The following is an 11,877-nucleotide window of genomic DNA, read 5'->3' as shown; positions in this document are numbered from 1 at the left end:
AATTGCAGAAAACGTGCTCCGACCCCCATGTCGGAGGTATAGAAAAAAAAAAACAAAAAAAAAACACTAGGAGTATAGGAGTAAAAACACTAGGAGTAATACAAGTGCACTACCGACCGACGTGTACATTCAGGGTCGCCTTGACCATTTCTCAAAGATCTGGTTACCAGAGGAACACAATTCTTCTGAAAGTATTAGTACTTAGCTGAAATCTTCTATAAGGTTAAAGTACTTCCCCAGTTCCGCCTGCCCAGCGTGGTGAGTATGGGCAACACACATGATTCGCGCATTTTTGGCACGAGCTTGTGGAGGCCTACGTCCAGCAGTGGACTGCAATAGGCTGGAATGATAATGACTTCCCCAGTGTGCTGCACCAGATTTTGAGTAAGATATTTTCTGCTGTACTCTACCACAAATTTAATAAATTATTAGCTACTCATCTCATATTACTTCATAGAACCTGTGGTTTTTGTTCCTCGTATCTATTATTGATACATACAAGACTAACTCTTTGATACACTATCACTTAACGACAGAATGATCTCTAACATAGCCTTAATGCATGTGTGTGCGTACATTGTATTATCGCGATATATACGTGATTTGTCAATTATATCTTTCTTAAAGTTAACAAACTTTCCTCAATTAAAAACAAAATTCCAAGGTTATAAAAAGTTTACGACTATTTTCTGTGATAAAAATATAGTATAAAAAGTATTTAAAATTTATTATTTTTATTGTAATTGTATGTTATTTCTATAACACTGTTGTGCTATACATTTAAGATCACAGCAAAATAATACTGTTTTCAAGCAGTATTGTGTTCCTGTTGATGAGTAAGGTGACCCGAGCTCCTGGGGGGATTGGGGATCCTTACTCATTGGTTCGGCAATGCGCTTGCGATGCTTCTGGTGTTGCACGTGTCTATAAGCTACGGTAATCGCTTACCATCGGGTGAGCCGTACGCTTGTTTGCCGACCTAGTGACATTAAAAAAATACATAGTTTGGCGATAAATACTGTTACATTAAAAATAAACAAAATATTACAATTGAATTTGGAATCTGTCATTTTTATATAATTGTTCATTTTATTATCTCATTTTTGAGCCAATACGTGGTAAAATATTTTATGATATTAAAATGGGGTGGGGTGACAAAGAGAAACGAATCGCTGTATTGCATTACACAAAGTAGGAGCCAAATACAATTTTTAAAACTCTCCATTCGATTGGTATTTGTCAAATGTTTGTATACCGAGCTATTGATAGGTACAATAAAATCTCCCCTATTTGTGACAGAAAAATATCTGGACGTCCACGTAGTGTTCGTACAAAAAAGGTGATCAAAGCAATAAGGGAAATAATATAATATAAAAATAGTATCGAAAATAGTAACGTAATTGTGTATTGTGTAATTGAAATTATTTTTAAACATAACTTTCGTTGAGTGATTTCGCGATTATTTAAAATTTAATTTGAGTAGCTTATCAAGCTTATCATGGATAACAAAAGGTCATAATAGTAATGCCACACATATAAGGGATCAGCTTAACCCGTTTTCAGTCCAAGGTTACGTTTGGGTAGTATTAAATGCCGTAGTTTATACTTATTTTATTTTATTTTTTATATTTATTGGTTTATAATAAGCATTTATTTATATAAAAAAAACTATAACTTTATTTTGAACAAATCACCAAATATTTCATAAAATTTTGTTTGCTCAGAAATGGAAAAAAACCGATTTTAAATTACATATGAAATAATGTGAAGAGTACTAGTATTAGATTTAAAAAAAATCATCAAAATCGGTACATCCAATTAAACTACATAAAAATAATTGTGTTTATTATTAATAATAGTGCTCTTACACAAAAAAATGACTTGATTTTCATCGAGAAGTAATACAATGTAGGTGCTCGTAAAAAATAATAAATTAAATACGCATTATTACGGATAACTCAAGAAGTACTTTGACTAGTACTTCTTGAGTTTATGATCTTAATTAATTTTAAATGTGTGATCCCAGAACAAGCACCAGCTTTCGATTTAAAAAGAATCATCAAAATCAGTACTCTAAGGAAAAGGCTATGAGATAACATATATTAAAAAATATATACTGTCGAATTGAGAATTTTAACAAAACGGACAAACAAATTCGTTTATACAAAATTACTGTAAATATAGATAAGTCATAAACAAAGTTATATAATGTATGTACAACAATGTCCATAAAAATAAATTATATCGTCCCATAATTACAGTTTTCACAGTGTCATATATAAGACGTTCTTAAAAACACTTTTTTACAGTTCTGTCATAGCCAGTATTACGCTCACACGAAGAAACACTCTTGATTGTCTTGAGTGTAAAATCAGGAAATAATACTGAATACACAACCGTAAGTATTTAAAAGTTTTCTTTCTACAAAATTTAAATAAATATTCGTAAATATATAAAGCTATATGTATTGTTGGTTAAGTATTATTTCGAATACATTTTTAATTAATTTTCAGTATAATCTAAACATTAATACGTGTAACAAAAACTTTTTACTCCTTTTTACGAAAATTGTACGGACGAAGGAGTATGAAATTTCGCATACTTATAACTATATATAGAGAAGGAGTGCAGAATCCTAATTTTTTTTCCTATGCATAAAAAATACATTAAATCAATTTTCAAACAACATTACACACACTACATGTATTTGAAACACACACGCAAGTATACTCTTTTATTCATTGTCGAAGTCTGTGGTCAAATTGAGAATAGATTGTATATTGTTTGTCTTTACTGAATGTAAAACATAGCCATAAAAGATGCATTTATTATAAATATTATTATATATAATGGTCTAAATTCGACCACTGGGCGACCACTAGTTATAGTTATTAAATTTTCTCTCTCTTTTATATGTTTTTTAAATTCTTCTGTTGTGTCCGTAGAAAGTCGCTGCCTAAAATAAAGTTACTAAAACAAAGAATTAGATATCCATTAATACTGTGTAATATGAGTCTTAGCGAGAGCATAGCTTTGAATATTATAATAAATTAAAATAAATATGTGAAATATTAGTCCGTGCACGTATAATTTGATAGTTCCAAATTAATAAATGCATTTCCTTTTAGTTTCTTAGTGATAGAAAAATCGAACTTCAGGTGAATTAAAGATAATTTGTAGAAGAGTATGTATTTTGGTTTAAATTCTTAAATTGAAAGCTTTCTATATATTTTGAGGTTTGAATTATTTGAACTAATACTTACTAGTAGTTATTACATCTTTAACTTCATTCTCTTGTTAACAAATTCAAGATCTTGAATTATTTAAGCAACAATCTTTTTAATATCTCCTCTATAAAAAATAGAAAATAGCTGAAAATGGACTACTCGTTAATGATTTATTGATTAATGAACCTTAGACCAAATTTTATTTTCATTTCCTCTCCCAATATAAAGTAGTTGATAATCCTTTCCAGTGGTGCCCTAGTACAAGCAATAATAAAAATTTGTTTGTTATCCTTAGGAAACTCACGAGTGTTGAAGGACTCCAATATACTATTACACAACCAGACTTGCAACATCAAAGATAAGTCAAACGAATCAAAACGCTGTATAATGACGTTGAAAATGAATTAATCGCAATTTTAAACGTATTAAAAGAAGAAACTAGAAGAAACATCTGCAGCAACTAATCGAAATAAAACTAAAATTCAAAATAATTGTAAAGAAAGTAGTACGCTTCATAATATGAACGGATCTGGTTAACCTTGCGTACGAGTATAATCATAGCAGTAAATTTTTGTTTCTGAGTCGTATATTAAAATTTTAGCAATGGAAAAAGTTGAAAAAAACAAAGAAATACATACGGCTTCACTAAGTGAAACATTACAATCATTTGAAAAGAGCTTGGGATTTAAAAATAAAATAAAATGGAATAACGTTATAATTATCGTTCTATACCATGTCATAGGTATTTACTGGAGTTATAAGTACGCTTTTCCAGCGAAATGGCAAACCCTAGTTTTTGGTAAGTGTTGATAGTTGTTTCCAAATTTATAATATATATATATATAGATATATATATATATATATATATATATATATATATATATATATATATATATATATATATATATATATATATATATATATATCATTTATAGGTTTATGCCTTGAATTAACTTTTAAATTTTTGTACTTTTTTTGGTTACAAATAATATCTATAATAGGTATATACATTTTAATTTCAGCTCTAGCCATGTTCGTATTCAATGGTGTAGGTATTGGGGCAGGAGTTCATAGACTTTGGACACACAGAGCGTTTAAAGTGAACTTACCTTTTCACTTAATTTTACTCGCTGCCTATGCAAGCGCTGGACAGGTAATAATTCTATTAAGCCTAGAAGGTATTATAAGGAGCAGTAGTATTTAAAATTTAAATTTTGGTACAATATTTTGCATTTTTTTTTTTAATAAATAGAGACAGTTTTCAGAATAAAACTACCTTATCTACGTCTAACACTAATCATCGTAAAGTGTTATAAGTAGGATTTATATTTAGTTGACAGCCCGAAAAATGACATGTTTTTCGATATTTTTTTGGGTGGGAAATGATTGTAAGCCAGCTATAGAGCTGTTCAAAAAACGCCTTCTGCGGTGACCACTATATTTATACGCCGTTCCACTAAAACCAAAACAATTAAATGGATTACTTTCTTGTATCTAGTCCTTAATCAAAGAGTTTCATAAAATATTCATTAAAAATATAGTTGGCTATCGTAGATAAAAGTCTGAATATTTATTTTATTTTATCTTGCTCCTCGATTATCTGCTCACTCGCTTAAGCCTATCGCAGTACTGCTGGACATAGGCTTTCCCAAATTCACGCCAAATAGACTCTCCGCAATCCTCGTGTAGCCTTTACTTGCGATCTTACCTAGATTGTTGATCCAGCTGGCCGGGGGGTAACGTACAATGGTTTTCCAACACACAGTCCTCACTCAATTTTACATTATATACATAGTACATTCAAGACCTATTTACTATTTTCTATCTACTATTTTATATTTATATTTTTCTCTGCTACTTTGTCTCCCTCATATTTTGCTGTGAGGTTACGGCAGTAAGAATGTAGCCACCCCCTCTCTTCCCGTGGGTGTCGTAAGTGGCGACTTAGGGATAACACAGTTCCACTATCACCTTGGAAATTAAAAAGCCGACCAATGGTGGGATAACCATCCAATTGCTGGTTTTGAAATACACAGGCCAAAGATGGGCTGCTACGTCCTCTGTGCGACAAAGCCAGCTCTGCAGTTACCAACCCGCCGGCCCAGTGTGGTGAAAAACACGGGAGTTCACGCCATTTTTGGCGTGAACTTGTTGGCTTGTTGGAAGCCTATGTCCAGCAATGGACTGTATGTGGTTGAAGTGATGAGTGATGACCATGTCTCCCTAAAGTTTAAAAGAGTTTGGTTTCTTCAATGGAAGAATCCTAAAAAATATCTTGTAAATTTCCTGTTTCAGACTTATTACTGTACGATGACTCTGAAATTTTGCTCATATGAGCTTTAAAAAGACTTAAATACGTCCCAGTACCACCAGTGCTGTGGTACTAGTAAAAACCATTAGTCTATTTTGAATGGACTGAATTTTTTAGAGGTTTTTGAAATATCTTACTTTAAAAAATCGTTGAAAACAAAAAATCAATTATTTTGAAATAACTAACTATATGTGTATATAAAACGACTCTTAAACTTAAAAAAATACATATAAAATTAAATGACAATGATTTTTATCGTCGAATTTAAATAAAAATTTGTAATATTCTATTTGATCAAAAATAAATATGACCTAAGAGCATGCGTTTGTTATATGCGAAAGTTATTCGTAGTACAATTTTATCCCATATTTGATAACCACCAGTAGTAATTTCTTATTAACTTAGTTAGGAAAACAAACAAAAATTTACATAAAATTTCGTACACACAGAGTTAATATAGAGAAGATGTGCAGAATGCTAATATCTTTTTAAAACTATGCATAAAAAATATATAAAAATCAATTAAAAAACATTACACACACTAACATGTATTTGACACACACCCGCATATTATATACTATTTTTTTGATTGTCAAAGTCTGTCGTCAAAATGAAAATTTTTAAAAAATGTTCTTTATTTTCACTATTTTTTGTTTTATTTTTTAATTTAAATTTTTAATTATAGTCGAATTTCGTAAGTCTTTTTTACATTTAGACTACTGGGCAACCACTAGTATACATAAATACGTATAAGATTTATTGATATGTCATAGAAAAATTTAGATATCATCAAAAAACTTTGTTTTTAGAATTCCATATATGAATGGGTTCTCGACCACCGCGTTCACCATAAGTATAGCGATACAGATGGTGACCCACACAATGCCAATCGTGGCTTGTTTTTTTCTCACATCGGATGGCTAATGTCGAAGAAAAACGAGCATGTATTGAGTGGTGGCAAGCAGATAGACATGAGCGACATAACCGATGATCCGCTGCTACGTTTTTATAACAAGTAGGTAGTTTTTATTACATGTCACACGTCCGCTTTCAATCAAAAAAGTGACCAGCCACCGAACTGACACCTGACTGACAACTCCATCCGGTGTTTACCCGCTCCAAAATACAATAATCGTAATAAAGCTGGTAATTCATTATTAACGTTAATAATTTCACATGGCAACAGTATCAATAAAATCAAAATTTAATTATTTCCTTTAAAATATAGCACGCGCCGTTATATATATATATATGTGTGTTATGTTATATAATATATGTTAAATACGGCGATCAGGCGTTTGATTGTCACTGAGTCCGACTTGAATGTTTGTGCAAATATTTATTTTTAATAAATATGTTTATTCATATGTATTCACCCACCGTAGATCGAAAGGCAGATCACCGTAATTTTGTGGATTATTTCCTGACCCATCACACTCAGTCTTCAAAAAGCTACAACATGGAAATTATGCCACTTTGCGCGTGAATAATGCGTCAGTTCGTGTAAACCCGCTTCCAACAATCTGGTAAAGAAAACAGGCCCAATCTTCACTTCTATATCTGCTTGAATAGTAAAGTTGTAAAATGCAACTGGACGTTTACTATGACCTCAAATCGGTATCATAGTTATTTATAGATATCGGAAGATACCATCCAAAATCTCCTAACTATGCTGACAGCCTCTTTCTGCTATGAGATCTAGCTATTAGCGGCTGATATCATGAAGTAACAACGCACACAACAGTAAAAAACGATAATTTTATTTTCTCAGCCTCTATCTTGTCAATCAATGAAACTAGATCTTTGGAGTTCATTCCAAAACCCTTGTGAGCAACGATGACACTCAAGTTTATCGTATAGCACGTTGTTACCGTTGTTTTTACCTTTACCTTAGTGGTTTTCTTTTACTACTCATATTTTTAACTTTGTATGTAATGTGTTTAGTTCCGTCATAAAATTAAACGTTGTAACGAAAAAAAAATGACAGCCTGTCGATGCTATGCCATGCCATAATATATATGCCCTATCCGCGACTATGATGCGTTGCATCCCTTACGATGACATTGAAGTGGTTCATTAAATAAAAATAGACACTGATCTTTGTAACACAGATTTTTCTAGGTTAACGATTAGGGGATAAGTCTTTTAATTGCACATCTCTGTATATTATAAATACACACAGTATAATATACATATTATATACACAGTATAATATATATATTATACAGCGATAATGTGACGTATAATTTATTTTTATTTTTTCATTTCAGGTATTTCGCATATATGAAACTGATATTCTGCTATATTCTACCATTCTACATTAACGTTTATTTGTTGGGTGAAACCTGGCAATGTACTATAGCGTGGCAATGGTTTATACGTTTCTTGTGTGCGTTCCACGGTGAACTAACGGTTAACAGCCTCGCACATACATTTGGATCTAGGCCTTACAACAAGTAAATATTTTGAAACCTATTGATATTGCTAAGGCCCGTCATCAATTCTGTGTCCATTGAAAATTAGCGTTTTTGAGCTGAAAACTTTGATGACTCTACAAGTTTATAACAATCAATATTACTTTTAACTATCCCATTATTAACAACATAATATTTTTTTATACGACTAAGTTAGCAGGCAAGTGTACCTACAGCGGACCTGACGGTAAGCAGTTAGCGCAGCCAATATACGCCTGCAACGACAGAACAATCGCAAGCGCTTTTCCAAAGCGATCGTATTTTGACCCTATCACGAGCTCTGGCCACCTTACTCGCCAGAGGAAATACTACTTAAGAATTATTCAGCTGTGATCTCATGTAAGGTTAAGGTTCTTCCCTAGATGAGCTGAGGCATTTTTTAAACAGAATATTTCCTGCTGTGCCTTACTACAACTCAGTACAATATTAATTCGAAACTCAAAATAAATTTTTAGGACTCTTTAAGTATACTAGTATTATCTGTATTTATTGTTTGTAATTTTTTCTATATAATTAAATATTATAATATTTACATTATGGATCTTTTTTTTGCAGAGAAATAGTACCTACACAAAACAAATTCGTATCACTTGTAACATTGGGCGAAGGTACCCATAATTTCCATCATGCGTTTCCATACGATTATAGATCAGGAGAACAATTTGACTACTTCAATTTTAACACGTTCCTAATAGATATGTTCAGTAAGATAGGTTGGGCGTATGACTTACGAGCAGCTACGCCAGCTATGATCGACTCTGTGTCGCAAAGACTGGGTGATGGAACCCGCATAAACCGATCACGGATGACTCATGCTGAGACTGAAAAGGAATAATTGAAAAATATGAGTGAAAAGAGCAACGCATCAGTAACCGATTATCAGAAACCGATTTATTTTTCCAGCTTACTTTTCATTACTTTACTTATGGTTTTGTTTTTACATTTTAACAAACAGTTTCATTTATAATATGTAATAAATAAAGGGTTTTCTTAAAAATATTATGTCAATTCGTTTCTGTCAATCTAATATATAAAATTTTCGTATCGGGATGTTTGTTACCAAACTCCTCCGAAACTTCAGGACCGATTTTTATGAAAGTTTGTGTGCATATCGTGTAGGTCTGAGAACCAGTCAACATTTTTTTTTTTTGAAAATTGAAAAATACATATAACTTCAATTTTTCACTCTTCTACAACCCTATTTTTAATAGCATTCAGAGGCAAAACAACGCTTGCCAAGTCAGATAGTAATTTATAAAATAGTTATAAATACTTTAAAAAAATTGTAACACAAATTAACTCTTAAGAGGAAATTGTATTTTTAAATCGAGAAAACGTAGAGAACCGTATATCGACGAAAACATAGTCAAGCGAATACGCATTATCATTACATAGTATAAAACAAAGTCGCTTACCGGTGTCTGTATGCTTAGATCTTTAAAATTACGCAACGGATTTTGGTGCAATTTTCTTTAGTAAATAGATTGATTCCAGAGGAAGGTTCATATGTATAACACATGCATAACATAGTAGAGGAACACTGATAGTTTTTGCAACCGTGCGAAGCCGGGGCGAATATAAATTAAAAAATACTTGTTAGATCTCAATTCAATGTTTACATGAAACGCACCACCTTGCGATTAAAAGAGAATAATTGAAATCGGTTCACACAGTACAAAATTCTGAGGCAACATAGATAGAAAAAAAAATCAGACAAATTTAAAACCTCTATTATTAATTTAAAAAATCGGTTCACACAGTACAAAATTCTGAGGCAACATAGATAGAAAAAAAATACATTAATTAATTTTTTTAAAAATACATTCTTCTTAAAAATACATTAAATTAATTTAAAAAAAAAACATACACTGACATGTATATTCCCTACTATGAGTAACGATCGCTATCATGTGTACATGCTAAGTTAGCATACATGTTGCAATGTCCGTCCAATTTCGTGCAATAATATTTACTTGATAATTCATAATGGGTAACGTAAACCGGGTAATAAATATAAAATTACTAGCTGTGCTCGCGGCTTCGCCCGCGTTGAAATCAGTGTGAAACAAAGTTTTCCCGGCAAACTTCCAGTGAAACTCTCATCATAATCGGCTTAGCCGTTCCGCAAGCCTATCTCTTGAAGCCATTGGTGAAACCGCATGAAAATCCGTTCCGTAGATTTTGAGGGAATCGATCATATAACGATAAAACATAAACGTAATCGGTCATACACTTTTGGGGGCTTTGTTTTATAATACACTAACTGTTGCCCGCGACTACGTCCGCGCGAAGCGCGCGTCGCGTTTAACAAAATGGTTCATTGAATTCGTCAGAATTGTGGTATGAAATAATGTAGTAATAATATAGTATTGTAGTGTAAATATGTTTAAAATATACTGCATGCAATTTAGTTTTTAAACGGTTTTATTTAGCTCACCCCGTTTGTTTTATTTTTTATTCTTGGGTCAAATTTAGTAATTCAAATTTCACCCTCTTCCTGTCAACCGATTAATCTGAAATTTTGTATACACTTTGGATTTTGGTGACAATACAATTATGTTTATTCATTATCATTATAAATTCAAGATGGCCGCCGCTACAAAATGGCGGATAATTTATGTTTTATTAATCCCATCAATATGGGTATCAAATGAAAGGGTTCAACAAGCAGAATACAATATACTATAAAAAATTGAAATCCAAAATGGCGGCCGCTACAAAATGGCGGATAACGTAGGTTTTATCAATCCCATCAATATGGGTATCAAATGAAAGGGCTCAACAAGCAGAATACAATATACTATAAAAAATTGAAATACAAGATGGCGGCCGCTACAAAATGGCGGATAACGTAGGTTTTATCGATCCCATCAATATGGGTATCAAATGAAAGTGCTCAACCAGTATAATCAACGTACTATATAAAATTAAAATCCAAGATGGCGGCCTCTACAAAATGGCGGATAACTTAGGTTTTATCAATCCCATCAACATGGGTATCAAATGAAAGGTCTCAACAAGTAGAATACAATTTACTATGCAAAATTGAAATCTAAGCTGGCCGCCGCTACCAAATGTCTGATAACAATTTTTTATCAATCCCACCAATATGGGTATCAAATAAAAGGGCTTGACAAGAAGAATACAGTGCACTATACAACCTCAATATTTAAGATGGGCCTTGCAATAATGAAGCACTAAATGAATTAAACAGAATGCGAAATAGAAACTAAAAACTAGAAAATAAAAATAGGTAAAAAAACTTTTTAAGTTAAACGGTTTTATGTTAAACATACATTGCAATGTTTAAGATAAATGTACTAAAAACCAAAAAATAATAAAATAGATACAGTCGTGGGAATTATAAACATATGCATAGACTAGACTAAAATAAAACCGTGGGGCACGTCAATTGTCTACAAATTATCGACTTAATGTGCGATAGAAGAATCGTTTAATTCGTCGTTAAAATAGGCAGTTGGCCCGCAGACGGTGAGGAAATTACTTACTATTTTCTTGCTCATGGAAATTCCAATAGTTATACACTCCATGTAAATAAAAGAGATGTTTCAACTAGTTTATCGTTGGACATTCACACTGCTGGCTGGCGAGGAATCGTTTCACTGCTCGTAGTTTGTCTTTAATCGACAAAACATATGATAAAAGTACTACTCGCTCACCACTATGAAACCCTAAAACTCGCTTATAATCGAGCTTGCTAGCTTGTTTCCACATTCTAGCCCTACTTATCACACGTCCATCTTTGTCGGTTGAACAACTGCCTAATTATAGTGTAACATTACAAAACAAACATTTTAATCAACGATTGTAGACAATTGACGTGCCCCACGGTTTTATTTTAGTC

The 11,877-nt window shown here is 32.2% G+C and overlaps 1 protein-coding gene across 1 annotated transcript; it reads left to right on the top strand.

The window, feature by feature from the left end:
* The first annotated feature begins 3,743 nt into the window (after nucleotides 1–3,743).
* Nucleotides 3,744–9,014, top strand: LOC123659102 (acyl-CoA Delta(11) desaturase-like). The gene is made up of 5 exons (XM_045594365.1): nucleotides 3,744–4,026; nucleotides 4,250–4,380; nucleotides 6,348–6,553; nucleotides 7,809–7,994; nucleotides 8,568–9,014. Exons 1-5 carry the CDS (start codon nucleotides 3,831–3,833, stop codon nucleotides 8,845–8,847), a joined length of 999 nt encoding a protein of 332 aa, XP_045450321.1. The 5' UTR covers nucleotides 3,744–3,830; the 3' UTR covers nucleotides 8,848–9,014.
* The last annotated feature ends 2,863 nt before the right edge of the window (nucleotides 9,015–11,877 follow it).

This window comes from Melitaea cinxia, chromosome 13 (assembly GCF_905220565.1).
Source record: "Melitaea cinxia chromosome 13, ilMelCinx1.1, whole genome shotgun sequence".
NCBI classification, from domain to species: Eukaryota; Metazoa; Arthropoda; class Insecta; order Lepidoptera; family Nymphalidae; genus Melitaea; species Melitaea cinxia.
Note: the sequence above shows the minus strand (reverse complement) of the source record. Positions and strands in the feature narration are given on the sequence as shown.

Bases quoted from the DNA above. Each gene is read 5' to 3' on its own strand.
- LOC123659102 (XM_045594365.1), top strand. From the start codon at position 3,831: ATGGAAAAAGTTGAAAAAAACAAAGAAATACATACGGCTTCACTAAGT. The intron at 4,027-4,249 runs GTAAGTGTTGAT...TTTTAATTTCAG, and splicing joins ATGGCAAACCCTAGTTTTTG to CTCTAGCCATGTTCGTATTC. The intron at 4,381-6,347 runs GTAATAATTCTA...CTTTGTTTTTAG, and splicing joins CCTATGCAAGCGCTGGACAG to AATTCCATATATGAATGGGT.